The sequence below is a fragment of the Canis lupus genome, chromosome 7, assembly GCF_003254725.2.
Source record: "Canis lupus dingo isolate Sandy chromosome 7, ASM325472v2, whole genome shotgun sequence".
In the NCBI taxonomy this organism is placed as follows: domain Eukaryota; kingdom Metazoa; phylum Chordata; class Mammalia; order Carnivora; family Canidae; genus Canis; species Canis lupus.
In genome coordinates, this window is record NC_064249.1 from 17,662,021 (window position 1) to 17,676,152 (window position 14,132).

At 36.9% G+C, this 14,132-nt stretch overlaps 1 protein-coding gene across 7 annotated transcripts in view; it reads right to left on the reverse strand.

Annotated features, from left to right (window-relative positions):
• Window positions 1-14,132, reverse strand: part of EDEM3 (ER degradation enhancing alpha-mannosidase like protein 3) — a 72,651-nt gene that overhangs the window by 48,012 nt on the left and 10,507 nt on the right. For all 7 annotated transcript variants that reach the window (XM_049112157.1, XM_049112158.1, XM_025430077.3 and 4 more), the window contains exons 3-4: window positions 3,287-3,387; window positions 2,729-2,768 (exon numbers count right to left, since the gene is read on the reverse strand). In XM_049112157.1, coding sequence (XP_048968114.1) covers window positions 2,729-2,768; window positions 3,287-3,387 — 141 coding nt within the window. The remainder of the gene's footprint in view (window positions 1-2,728; window positions 2,769-3,286; window positions 3,388-14,132) is intronic.

The window sequence follows — 14,132 nt, forward strand, 5'->3', positions numbered from 1 at the left end:
CAAGTGGCAGCTTATTAGAAACACAGATTCTTGAACCCTACCTTCTTCAGTCTATTGGATCAGAATCTGTATATTAAAGCAAGATCCCTGGGTACTTATAGTACATTGAAGTTTTAAAAGCACTGCATCATTATACAGTATTTCTCAAACTTAGTATACATCATAATCATCTGGAAGCTTGTTTAAAAACAGACTGCTGGGCCTCACTCCCAGACTTTTTGATTTAGTATGTCTGGGATGAAGTGCTAGAATTTTGCATTTCTAACAAGATGTCAGGTGTCGCTGCTGCTGCTGTTGCCCTGGGATCGTATTTTGCAGATCAGTGTCAAAGTATACAACTGGTATAACATGAAAGATAGAATTTTTGTAATAATTAATGGCTACTCAATTAGAAGCCAACAGATTTCTAAATTAGGAAAATTATGTAGCCTGAAACCACCTTTATCCCTTCATTTCTGATAAGATTTTTTAAAGCATATGGTATCTGAGATCCATGTTCAAGAAAATCAACTAAGGGCTTACAGAGAGATGACAGGGAATTTTCTATATGGAAGGATAAAGCAAAGCTGACAAAATGAAGAACAAACTTAAGTTCACCTGTGGTCTTTCCTAACACATAGCTACTGCTCTTTAATTACTCCCCATGTCAAGGTAGACCTGACAAGTATAACCCAGCTAGTTACAAACAAATAACACCACATAGCTTATCCTAGGGTGGAAATTTGTACCTCCCAGGATACCTTTGTCTTTTATAATATGCAGAGGAAGCCCTATTATAGCAGAACACCGAGGACCACGAAACCAAAAATAGGGCATATATATATTATCTCATTCTCATAGTCATGGTAATATAGTCACAAATTCCTTTAATCTCTGAAAAATAAAGTCACAACTTTTGAAACTCTGACCCAGCTTTAAAAAGTTACAAACAGGGGATTCCTGGGTGGCTCAGCGGTTTAGCGCCTGCCTTTGGCCCAGGGCGGGATCCTGGAGTCCCGGGATCGAGTCCCACGTCGGGCTCCCGGCATGGAGCCTGCTTCTCCCTCCTCCTGTGTCTCTGCCTCTCTCTCTCTTTCTCTCTCTATCATAAATAAATAAATAAATCTTAAAAAAAAAAAAAAAGTTATAAATAACCAAAGTCTCCAAAACAAAAAGGTCTTGTCAACCGAGGCTGCATTTTATAAACAAAGAGATGCTTTAGAGGCATAAATAATAATGCCCAGCCCCACTCCAGAATAATTAAATCAAGAGTAACTTGGGAGAGGGGGTATTTTTAAAAACATCATAGGCAATCCTCCTAAGGTGCTGGTATAGAAGGAAGGAGGGAGAAAATGGATGTGAAAGGGAGGCGAAGGGAACAGGAAAGGAAAGGAAAAAGAAAATGTTCGGGGGGGGGGGGGGATGTAGAAACAATATTGGGAAGAAAAGCTTAGTTTTGAAAAAGATTTTTGTTTTGTTTTTTAAACATTAATCAGTCCTTAATATATATACTCAAAGTTGAGAATTAGGTCTTCAGGAAAATCCTGAAGCAGGCCTACTTTTTTTTCTTTTTAAAGATTTTATTTATTAAATAAAATCTTAAAAAAAAAAAAAAAAAAAGGGCAGCCCAGGGGGTGATCCTGGAGACCCAGGATGGAGTCCCATGTCTGGCTCCCTGCATGGAGCCTGCTTCTCCCTCTGCCTGTGCCGGCTTCTCCCTCTGCCTGTGTCTCTGCCTCTCTCTGTGTGTGTCTCTCATGAATAAATAAAATCTTAAAAAAAAAAGATTTTATTTATTTATTCATGAGAGACAGAGAGAGGGAGACACAGGCAGAGGGAGAAGCAGGCTCCATGCAGGGAGCCTGATGTGAGACTCGATCCCAAGTCCCCGGGATCACGCCCTGGGCTGAATGCAGCGCTAAACCGCTGAGCCACCCAGGCTGCCTGCAAGCCTACTCTATATTGTAAGTGGTCTCAAAGTAGAAAGTTAGAAAGATGCTATATCTAGAAATCAAGACATCTGTAGGTCAATCCTTCCCCTCTGCCATCATAAACCATCCCCAGCCAGAATTGGAATGATTTTGTATTCCAATGAGGTAAAAAAGGATTGCTAAGAAGGGAGCACTTGGGACTAAAAATCACTGCTGGGAAAAAATTAATTTTTTAATGACCGTAACAGAAGAATCCTAATTTAACAATTTAAGTATCATTATGGCATGCCATTCTGGAACAAGAACATCAGTGGTATTTTCTAGAATTAATTTCTTCCAATGGCTTCAATCTCTTTGTATAACAGGGAAACAAACTTCCTGATGTGCCATCACATTAGCTAACACACCTACAAATTATTTCAGTATCTCCATGATTTCTATATACTTTCACCTGATAGGTGACATAATCAACAGTGTGAAAGATCTATTTAGAAGCAAAGCTCATAAGATATTATTTTTTTATTTTTTTTAAAGATTTTATTTATTTATTCATAGAGACAGAGAGAGAGGCAGAGACAGGCAGAGGGAGAAGCAGGCATCATACAGAGAGCCTGACGTGGGACTCGATTCAGGGTCTCCAGGATCACGCCCTGGGCTGCAGGCGGCGCCAAACCGCTGCGTCACTGGGGCTACCCTCAGAAGATATTATATACTGAAAACCTCTGCTTCTGACTTACTGTGTAATGACTATATTCATATTTGATTATGCAAATTATGAAGTTTATAAAATAAGTAAATTCAAGAAGAATCAAACCTACCACAAGAGTATCCAAAGAATCAATCAGTGTCAGGGAAAATCTAAGAAAGAAGTATAAGATACAAACCATTAGAATTCTGAATATTTTATCCATGATTTATATCCATAAGCAGATGTATCTATGCCTTATTGACTGGTAGTTTCTATTAGCTAGTACTTCCATGCATCTATAGTACACTGTAACCTATAAAGCACCGAAGGCCCCTGAAAAGGCTTAATATTACGTTTAATATTCTGTGTATCTACATATCTTCAAAATGAATAGAAATATTAACTTCTAAAATCAAATAAAAATATTAAACCACCCACACTTTATATAATGTGTCAATGACTTTATATACATTTAAAAAGTTATATTCATCTTATATTTCACTGATCAAACCGGTAAATGATTTTTTATAAAAGATAACAAAAGGAAATAAAAGAGTTTAATGTTAATACTTAAAGCAGTCTTGAAATTTAACCAATTCCCAGAAATACAACTGTAAGCTGCATCTAGAAAGTCTAAAACCTGGGAACCCTGAGATGCCACGCCATCCACTGTGTTGATAATACTCACTTTCCCAAGGCATCATCAACATCACCCCGACTTGGCTCCTGGCCTCTAACACGACCTCTACAGGTTAAAGGCATGAGTTCATCAGCTGGGTAAGCATGTTCCTGCAAGGAAAATTTTAGTGAGTCACTGAGGAAAATAAGAGAAAGCAAACATCCTTAGAAGATACAACCTTCTTACAGTTAAATGAAAGAAGTTTTTACAGTATCTAGGATCTTTTTTAAAAAAATTTAGTTATAAATGTAATACATGCTTAAGAAAAAAATCAATACTAAAATATATTTCTTTAAAAATCTGATAATCTGGGACTCCTGGGTGGCTCAGTGGTTGAGCATCTGCCTTCGGCTCAGGGCATGATCCTGAATCCAGGGATTGAGTCCCACATCGGGCTCCCTGTAAGGAGCCTGCTTCTCCCTCTGCCTATGTCTCTGCCACTCTCTGTCTCTCTCATGAATAAATAAAATCTTAAAAAAATAAATTGCACAATGTTATACTATCTCACATATTATTATAAAAAAAATTCTGATAATCTGCTTCCACTCTACTAAATCTCACTCCCCAAAGGTAACTACTGTTATGACTGGCATTTATGCTTCCAAATTTATCCACATACATTAAAATACATGCACATATATAATTTACATTTTATTTACAAACAAGTGCTCATGCCATATGCACACACTGCTCTAAAATCTGTTTACTTAAACCACAGTGGAGTTTTTCCATGCTAGAATTTTATAAATGTATTTAACTACAAAGTGATCGTTTAATAGCAGCTAATATTACTGAGTACAGTTTAAGCACTGTTCTGTACAGTTTAGTTCATTTAATTATCACATCTCTGAAACATATTCAATTATCCCTATTTTACAGATGAGAAAATTGAGGCCCAAAGAAGTTCAGTCAGTCTAGTTACTATACAACTAGCAGATAATGAATCCAGAATTTAAGCCTGGCAATCTGACTCTAGAGCCTATTATCCTTCATTGTACCTCCTCACAGTATTCCAAAGTATGGATACACTAAAATTTATTCATTCATTCCTCTACTGAGGAACATGTAGATTGAACTCAATTTTTCACTATATAAACAATGCTATAATAAACATCTATATACATACATCTTTTGCACATATGCTTGTATTTCTATAGATTGACTCCCTAGAGATAGACCCAAGGGGTCAAAGATATGGATATTTAATTTCTGATAACTATCAGACTGAAGACACTAATTTTTTTATTATTATTCATAGAGATACGGGGGGGGGGGCAGAGACACAGGCAGGGGGAGAAGCAGGCTCCATGCAAGGAGCCCAACATGGGACTCGATCCAGGGTCCCCAAGATCACGCCCTGGGCTGCAGGTGGCGCCAAACCGCTGTGCCACCAGGGCTGCCCATGAAGACACTAATTTACATCCTTACAATCCTCTAACATAGGGGACGACCAATGATCTATATTTTGCCCATCTTCGAAACAAAAAATGATATCTCAAGTTTTATTACTAATGAGGATAAACATTTTCGTTAGTTATTGCTTTTTTTTTTTGAAATGTCTGTTTATGTTTTGTCCATCTTCTACTGGTTGTCTTATTGGCCAACACACTCTCTATACATTGTTATATATAGTAAACATATTTCTCCTGTCTTTTTTGTTTTTTAAAGATTTTATTTATTTATTCATGAGAGACACAGAGAGAGAGAGAGAGAGGCAGAGACACAGGCAGAGGGAGAAGCAGGCTCCATGCAGGGAGCCCGATGTGGGACTCGATCCCAGATCTCCAGGATCACGCCCTGGGCTGAAGGTGGCGCTAAACTGCTGAGCCACCCAGGCACCCACCCACTGCCCTATTTCTCCTGTCTTTTGTTTTGGTGCTTCTTACTATAAACTCTAGATATGTAGTTAACTCTATCACTCTCTTCCTTTAAGGTTTCTAGATTTCGAGCATGGTTAAAAAGGCTATTTTGAGCCTCTGAAAACAATGCTCATTTTTTTTATGTCTAGAGATTTACTCCATCTGGAATTTAATTTTCTTTATGATGTAAAATAAAACATAACTATGTTTGCCCCCCAAAATAGCCAATTTTCTAAATGCCACTTTTAAAACAACCCATCCTCTTCCTAATTGCTTGAAATACAGCTTCGTTAGTTCAAAATTGTCTACACATTTCTATAGTCTCAATTTTGTTTTACAGACCAATTTGCCTGACAGGCCTCTTTCCTAATCCTACTGCCCTACAGACCTATTTCCTGCTCCAAACCATTATCTTAATTATTCCATCTTTGCACCATACCTTGCTACTTAGTATAGCAACTCACTCCCCCATTATTTTTCTTCAAAATTCTCTTAACTACTTTTTCAAATTTACCCCTCTGGATAACTTTAGATTTTCTTTAAAATTCCATTTAAATTTTAATTGGAAGAGCCTAATTTGGGGAGAATTGACTTTATTACCAATTGAGTCTTCCCATTCAGGAATGTACTATATGTATCACTACATTAATTCATATCTTCTTTTATAATTTGGTTTCCTTCTATAGAAGATCTCACACATTTCTTTTTTTTTTTTTTTTTTAAGATTTTATTTATTTATCCCTGAGAGAGAGCGAGAGCAAGAGGCAGAGACACAGGCAGAAGGAGAAGCAGGCCCCATGCAAGGAGCCCAATGCGGAACCTGATCCCGGGACCCCAGAATCACACCCTGGGCCGAAGGCAGGTGCTAAATCGCTGAGCCACCCAGGGATCGCCAGGTCTCACACATTCTTAATAGTTATTTTTTTTTAAGATTTTATTCATGAGAGACACACAGAGAGAGGCAGAGACATAGGAGGAGGGAGAAGCAGGCTCCCTGAGGGGAGCCTGATATGGGGACTCAATCCCGGCACCCCAGGATTACAACCTGAGCCAAAGGTAGACACTCAACCAATAAGCCATCCAGGTACTCCTCTTAATAGTTATTAATAGGAATTTTATAGTTTGGGATATTATTTTGGGTAGAATTTTTTAAAGATTTATTTTAGAGAGACTGCAATCATGCACACGTGAATATACATATGTGTGTTAGTGAGTGCAGGGAGGGGAAGAGACAAAGGAGAAGTTGACTTCCTGCTGATTATGAAGCCCTATGCCAGGCTCGATGCAGGGCTTGATCTCAGGGCTCTGAGATCATGACCTGAGTGAAACCAAGAGTCAGATGCCTAACTGAGCAACCCAGGTGCCCCTGGAATTTTTTTTTAAAGAATGACCATGACAGAGTTATTTCTAATCTAGATGATGATGAAGCACATGCAAAAATCTTCCCTCCTGTTCATTACAAACACACAGAAATGCTGTATCAGTGTTAAATTATTTTAAATACATATCTGAGCTTAACAACAAGAAAAAATTCTCAAGTACCAAAAGTAAATTAATGGAGTACAAAAGATGAAGCTGCGGTGACCACGACATGGACATTAGAAATAAAGACAGGCTTCAGGGGAATTATGTTAATGCCCAAAGGGTATGAGAGTTGATGCTACTGGCCTTGCACACATGGCCATAAGACAGAGAAATAGGTTAAGTGAAACTAGACTGGAACCTTCTGGTTATAGGTTTTAACAGAAAAGGACAGAAACAAAAAAGATCTGCTGAACATTATACTTTCTTCACTAGGGGAGAGAGTCCCTAAAAGACTTCTCTAAAATTAATGATAGGATGATGAGAAACATCTAGAGATTAGAAACACTGTGCTTATATATTGCAACTTCAGCCAGTATTTACTAACTTCTTGTCAAGAATAATAAGATTAATACACTCACACTGTTCTCCATTCAACTTAGGATTTTTGGCAATGATGTTATTATAGGCAGTCTTCACTCCACATGGCTTCGCTGTATACAGGTTTCTACAATCTAGTTAAATAAACCCTCAGCAACATGATTCAAATTTTAGTTACCACTGTATATTGACTGCAAGTAAGGGCATAAAATACAAAACTTCAGTGCCAGTTCTTTAATCCACAAGTCACTATGTAAATAACAAATGCTCATCGTGATCAGTAATCAATCACATCACTTCTTTCAAAGTCTGTGATTTGATCACCATGTGTCTAGTTGTTAGTTCATACACAGCAAGCACGTAGTTATCTCCTTGTCAGCCAGTGATAATCACACATGACAGTGTGACAATTTACAAGAATGGATAATCAAAAAAGGAAATTAGCCAACAAGGATGAAAGTTCAGTGAAGAAATGAAAAATGAGGACACTGCAAGTGCAATTCAAACTGAACATAGCGTATAGAACAGCTGGCCGTGAAATGCTGAGAATACTGACACTCAAGAGACTGCAGAGACGCAGCTATAGGAACTGAGGGAAGGCCTAATTATCTACACAGATGAAGAAAGTGGTTGCGACATAAAGGGTGAAGATGTCACAAAGGAAACAATACCTGCAAAACAGTTCCCATTAAAGGAATTCCCAGAGGTATTTCAGGATACAGAGGGAAAAGGGTGAATTTGTTTTCAGATAATCTAAATTTTGAAAGGAGTAGGGCAAACTCACAGATGCATAGAAAAGATGTGTGCTGTTAGGTTATACAGCTGAGACGAAGGCAAGTGAGGCAAGACTATTCGATCTTCCCAGTGATATTTGCAAAGAACTAACACTTTAATTTTCAAAGTCCCTAAAATTTAAATATTAGTTTTGCTATCTTAAAATCTCTGTACATTTATAACCATCAGAAAGGAAATTTTTAATGTTCTGACAAGATTTTCAAAGGTCTGTAACATTTGTGTTCTGGTCTGGAACCCTAATTCCCACAGTTGCTAGCATTAGAATTTTATTTAAGTAGAGTCGATACACACCATTTTTCTAGGGCTTCTCCATTTCTGATTTTTTATTTTGATTCAGCTGTTGGTTGCCTAGACTTGTCCACAGGTATGTTTTTGTTGTTGGTTTTATTTATTTATTCATTTATTTATTTTTAAAGATTTCATTCATGTATTCATGAGAGACACAGAGAGAGGCAGAGACACAGGCAGAGGGAGGAGCAGGCTCCATGCAGGGAGCCCAACGTGGGACTCAATCCTGGGTCTCCAGGATCACGCCCTAGGCCAAGGGCGGCGCTAAACCGCTGAGCCACCTGGGCTGCCCGGCTGGTTGGTTTTAAAAGTGTGTCATCATTATTGTTAATTCTCTGGTATCCCTGGGTTAGGATGTCTCTTGTCTTGCACTTGAAAAATAAAATGAATGTTTATAAAATGTTTGAGATGTATTTTCTTTTCTTCAGAAATTTGAGGATACTGTTCTACAACTTTCTTGCCTTCATTGAGTATGACTATGACAAAGTTTCTAAGACTAGTTTGATCCTTCGTACCTTGAATGACTTGCACCTCCTATATCTGTATGCTTCTATGACTATTAATTCTGGAAGATCAGGAGAAATTCTCCCAATTCCATGCTCAGCTCTATCCTACTGCCTCTCACTAAACTCAACTATCTATACTTCAAACCCACAGTACATTAACAGCACAAAAATAGAATAGAGAACAGGAACACTAAACACATGGTCAAACAGAAAAGGAAAGACAAAAATAATAATAATAATAAAGTAGGCTTAAAAATACAAAAAGCACTGAAGACTGCAACCCTTTAGATATTTAAAAAAGTTCAGTGCTCCATAATGATTCATTTCCTGAGGAAAGGATTCCAGACGACTGTTTGCACTATAATTAGAATCCACATGCAGCTACTAAATTCTGAATTGAACATATTGTGATTTTAATATTACATACAATTTTTAGCATAAAGTCCTAATAATTTTTACATGTCTTTTAACATGTTAAGTTCCTAACTTCTTTTTCCATGTTAATTCCAATAGAACTGTGATTTCCCAAAATGGATACTATTTTTTATTGCTTAAGTTTCAAAGTTAACACATCTAAACAACATGCGGAACTAAAAAAAAAGTGATATTTTTTCAACTTGCTGATGTATTTTGAAACTTTGTAAGAGATCGTTTAAATGTTAATTTGATTATAAAGAGTTCCTTACTATCTCTACCCCCACGGCTTAAATGCTTTATACTAAATTTCTACCTTGCAAAAACATACATTAATGCACAATCACCTATGTCTGAAACTAAACATGAAACTCAAATCCTAGGCTGATTTAGATAAGAAAAACACTAGTAACAATTACAAACAGAATAATTAAATAAGGGAGCTTTGAACCAGGTGTAAAAACACTTCATGCCCTATTTCAAGATTAAGGATAAAAACAAAACCACAGCCTTTTCTTTCGGTTAACCACAAAGTGAACTACAGTTGGTTTGCATAAATCCGGAGCAATGCCTACCTGGCAAATAAACAGCCACATTACACTTCAAATATCCTATCTGCTGGAGGTACAGTAATAGTTTCCCTTCACAATGTACTACCAGAAAAAGGGATAAGTAATTCATATTGCTATGACTCAGAACCACAAAACACATTTAATAATTATCACTCAGAAGTAAAACTCAGCTGATAAAAAGAATCCTATACTAATTAAGTAGAACATGTGCCTAGCTAAAAGTACGAGCAAATGCATAAAACAAAACAGAACAGACTCCACAACAGATTTTAAATTTATGAGAGCACCGAGGTGATATAACTCTGCTCTAAAATACTCAAGTCAAAGCAGCATCAAAAATTTACTTTTTGGGATGCCTAGGTGGCTCGGTGGTTCAATGTCTGCCTTTAGCTCAGGGCATGATCCCGGCGTCCTGGGAGGGAGTCCTGCATCAGGCTCCCCTGGGAAGCCTGCTTCTCCTCTCTGTCTAGGTCTCTGTCTCTCTCTGTGCCTCTCATGAATAAATAAATCTTTAAAAAAATTATTTTTTAGTAAAATCAATTCCAAAAATGAGGCGAAGGGAAGAGACATTATTTTCCTAAAAACAATGAAGGTATCATTTATAAAGGTGAGTTACTGAAAATACCAAATCTATTTAATTTCCAAAGTTATATACATTTTAATTTTTATTATTTTTTTTTAAGATTTTATCTATTTATACATGAGAGACACAGAGGGGCAGAGACACAGGCAGAGGGAGAAGCAGGCTTCTACACGGGAAGCCCAATGCAGGACATGATCCCAGGACCCCGGGATCATGACCTGAGCTGAAGGCAGACACTCAACCACTGAGCCACCCAGGTGCCCCAAGTTATATACATTTGTATTCCATATCCTTCTTATTAAATACTTTCCTTCTAGAGGCAGAGAAGATACTCCTTCCAAAAAAAAACCCCACTAAATGATATTTAATAAGTCATCTACCACATACTGATCATGTGTGCTAATTACTGATTGAACTATATAATTTATCAATTTTCTTCCATCCTAAATTTTCCTATTCCCTTTTGTTCACTATATTCACTTATTAAACCATTTTTCAGGTGTTTAGGATTTCATTTATCCAAACTATTAAACTATTAGACCCACTTGCTACACTGAATATTTATTGTCATTTTACATAGCATACCTTATGAAATGTTTCTCAGCATTGAGGAGAAACAAGTAATAAAATTGCAGTTGTCTTGTAAGGTTTAATCACTATGCTAGCATAAAGTTTATACTCAAAATTAAATAAGAAAAAAGTTTCCAATAAATTATTCAATTTGGTTTTGATCAATAATAAACTTATGAGACACACCTGGGTGGCTCAACGGTTGAGGGTCTGCCTTTGGCTCCGGGCGTGATCCTGGAGTCCCAGCATCGAGTCCCACATCAGGCTCCCTGCATGGAGCCTGCTTCTCCCTCTACCTATGCTCTGCCTCTGTCTCTCTGTGTTTCCCATGAATAAATAGATCTTAAATAATAATAATAATAATAAACTTGTTATATGAACTAAATACATGATAAATAATGTTATCATGAAATAAAGTCCTGCTACTAACGGATTTTTTAGGAAGAATATATTAAAAGATTTTGAGGGCAGCCTGGGGGTGGTGGCTCAGTGGTTTAGCGCTGCCTTTGGCGCAGGGTGTGGTCCTGGAGACCTGGGATCAAGTCCCACGTCGGGCTCCCTACGTGGAGTCTGCTTCTCCCTCTGCCTCTGTCTCTGCCTCTCTCTATATATCTCTCATGAATAAATAAATAAAATCTTTGAATAAATAAACAAACAAAAAGTTTTGAAAAAGCATTTGACAAAATTTGATACCTCTGTAATGATGAAAACTCTCAGTAATCCAGAAATAAGAAGAAATGTACTCAACCCCAGTATAAGGCATCTATGAAAAACCAACAGCTAAAATTATACACAACAGGGACGCCCGGGTGACTCAGTGTTTGGGCACCTGCCTTCGGCCCAGGGCGTGATCCTGGAGACCCGGGATCGAGTCCCACATCGGACTCCCTGCGTGGAGCCTGCTTCTCCTCCTGCCTGTGTCTCTGCCTCTCTCTCTCTCTCTCTCTCTGAGTAAATATATAAAATCTTTAAAAAAATAAAATTATACATAACAGTGAAGGCTAACAACTTTCTACCTAAGATTAGGTAACAAGGGTAGGACCTCACAACTTCTTTTCAACATAATACTAGAAGTTGTAGCCACTGTAATGATAGTAAGAAATAAAAGGCATATAGATTACAAAGAAAGAACGAACAGTCTCTTTCTTGATGACTTGATTAACAGTGTGGAAAATCCTAAAGAATCCATAAAAAAGCTACTAACAATAACAATTGAGTTTAGAAAGGTTGTAGGATATAAAGATCAAGAGATAAAAAGTTATTGTATTTCTGTATAACATCAATGGACAACTGGACAAATTGAAACCTGGAAAACTACAACTTACAAAAACGTTAAAATATGAAATATATACAAATAAATTTAACAAAAGATGTATACCTGTATACTAAAAACTACAAAAAATTGTTGACATTAAATAAGACCAAAATAAATAGAGATTCCACATTCATGGACTGGAAGATTCAATATTATTAAATCAATCTCCCCAAATTCAGTCCTAGATTCAACATGATCCAAATCAGTAGCTCAACAAGCATTTTTATGGAAACTGAAAACATGATTCTAAGATTTACACAGAAATGCAAAGAACTGGGGCACCTGGGTGGCTCTGGCTCAGGTCATGATCTCAGGCTCCTGGGATGGAGCCCCATATCAGGCTCCCTGCTCAGTGGGGAGTCCGCTTCTCCCTCTCCCTCCGCACCTATCCCCTGCTCTATGCACTCTCTAATAAATAAAATCTTTAAAAAAGAAATGCAAAGGAACCTAGAATATCCAAAAAATTTTGAAAAAGAACAAAGCTGGAAGACTTACACTGCCTGATTTCACAACTTAATACCACACTTAAGACAATGTATTACTATATGTATAGATATATTCAGAGCAGTGGGGGAAAAATATAGTCTAGAAACAGACCCATGTATAGATGGTTAATTTTAATTCAGTGGTAAAAGGATATTCTTCTCAACAAATAAGACTGCAACAACTGGATATCCACATAGAATAAACAAATAACCTTTACCTCATTCTGTATACAAACACTAACTCAAAATGAGTGCTAGATCTAAACGAATAGGCTAAAATTATATAACACTTAGAAGAAAATATTTGTGACCTGGGCTAGGGAAATATTTTTCATACATAAAAGATAGGAATCATAAAAAAAAAAAAGAAAGGATAAATTGGATCTGTCACAATTTAAAACATTTGTCCTTCAAAAGACATAAAGGCAAAGCACAGGGGATCCCTGGGTGGCTCAGCGGTTTGGTGCCTGCCTTTAGGGCATGATCCTGGAGACCCGGGATCGAGTCCCACATCGGACTCTCTGCATGGAGCCTGCTTCTCCCTCTGCCTGTGACTCTGCCTCTCTCTCTCTCTCTCTCTCTCTCATAAATAAATAAATAAATAAATAAATAAATAAATAAATACAAACAAAGCACAGATGGGGAGAAAATATCTGTGATATGTGATTTATGTGATAAAGGACTAATATCCAAAATATAAAATTCTTATGACTCAGCAATAACAGAACAAATGACCTGATTTTAAAATAGACAAGAGATATGAGCAGGCTTCACTAAAAAAAGATACACTAAGCACAAAGAAAGATTTTCAACATCACTGGTTATTGGGAAAAGTCAAATTAAAGTCACAACAAAATACCACTACATATTCATTATAATGGCTAAAATATAAAAGAACAAAAATACCAAGTACTGGAGAAGACATAGAGTAATTGTAACTCTTAAACATTGCTGGTGGGGAATATAAAATGTTACATACACTTTAGGGAAGTTTTGCAGTTTCTTATGAAGTTAATTAAATTTATCCTTCCCATATATAACAACAATCCCATTCCTACTTGGGAAATACATGAAAATATACGTCCACATAAAAATTTGCATTCACAGCAAATTTTCACAGCAGTCTTTTTTATTAAATAGCCAAAGACCAAAAACAAGCCAAATACTTATCAACTGGTAAATGGATAAAATAATTGTGTTCTACCAAATAAACTGAATACTACTAAGAAATAAATAGGAACTACGATGTATCCAACAATATGGCTAACTTCTCAAAACCATCATGTTAAACAAAAGAATCTGAATCGGAAGACTACATATTGTATAATGCCATTTAATATGAAATCCTAGTAAGAAAACTATAGTGCTAAAAGCAGATCACTACTTGATTGGTTGCCAGGGGTCACAGGTAGTTTCAGAAAAAGAGCTGATTGTTAAGGAGCATGAGGAAGCATTTTGATGGAAATGTATGTCAGGACTATGGCAGTAGTTAAACAAATTAAACAACTGTCAAAACTCAGAATCACGCACTTAGAATTAAAAACATTTTTGCCTAGGGACGCCTGG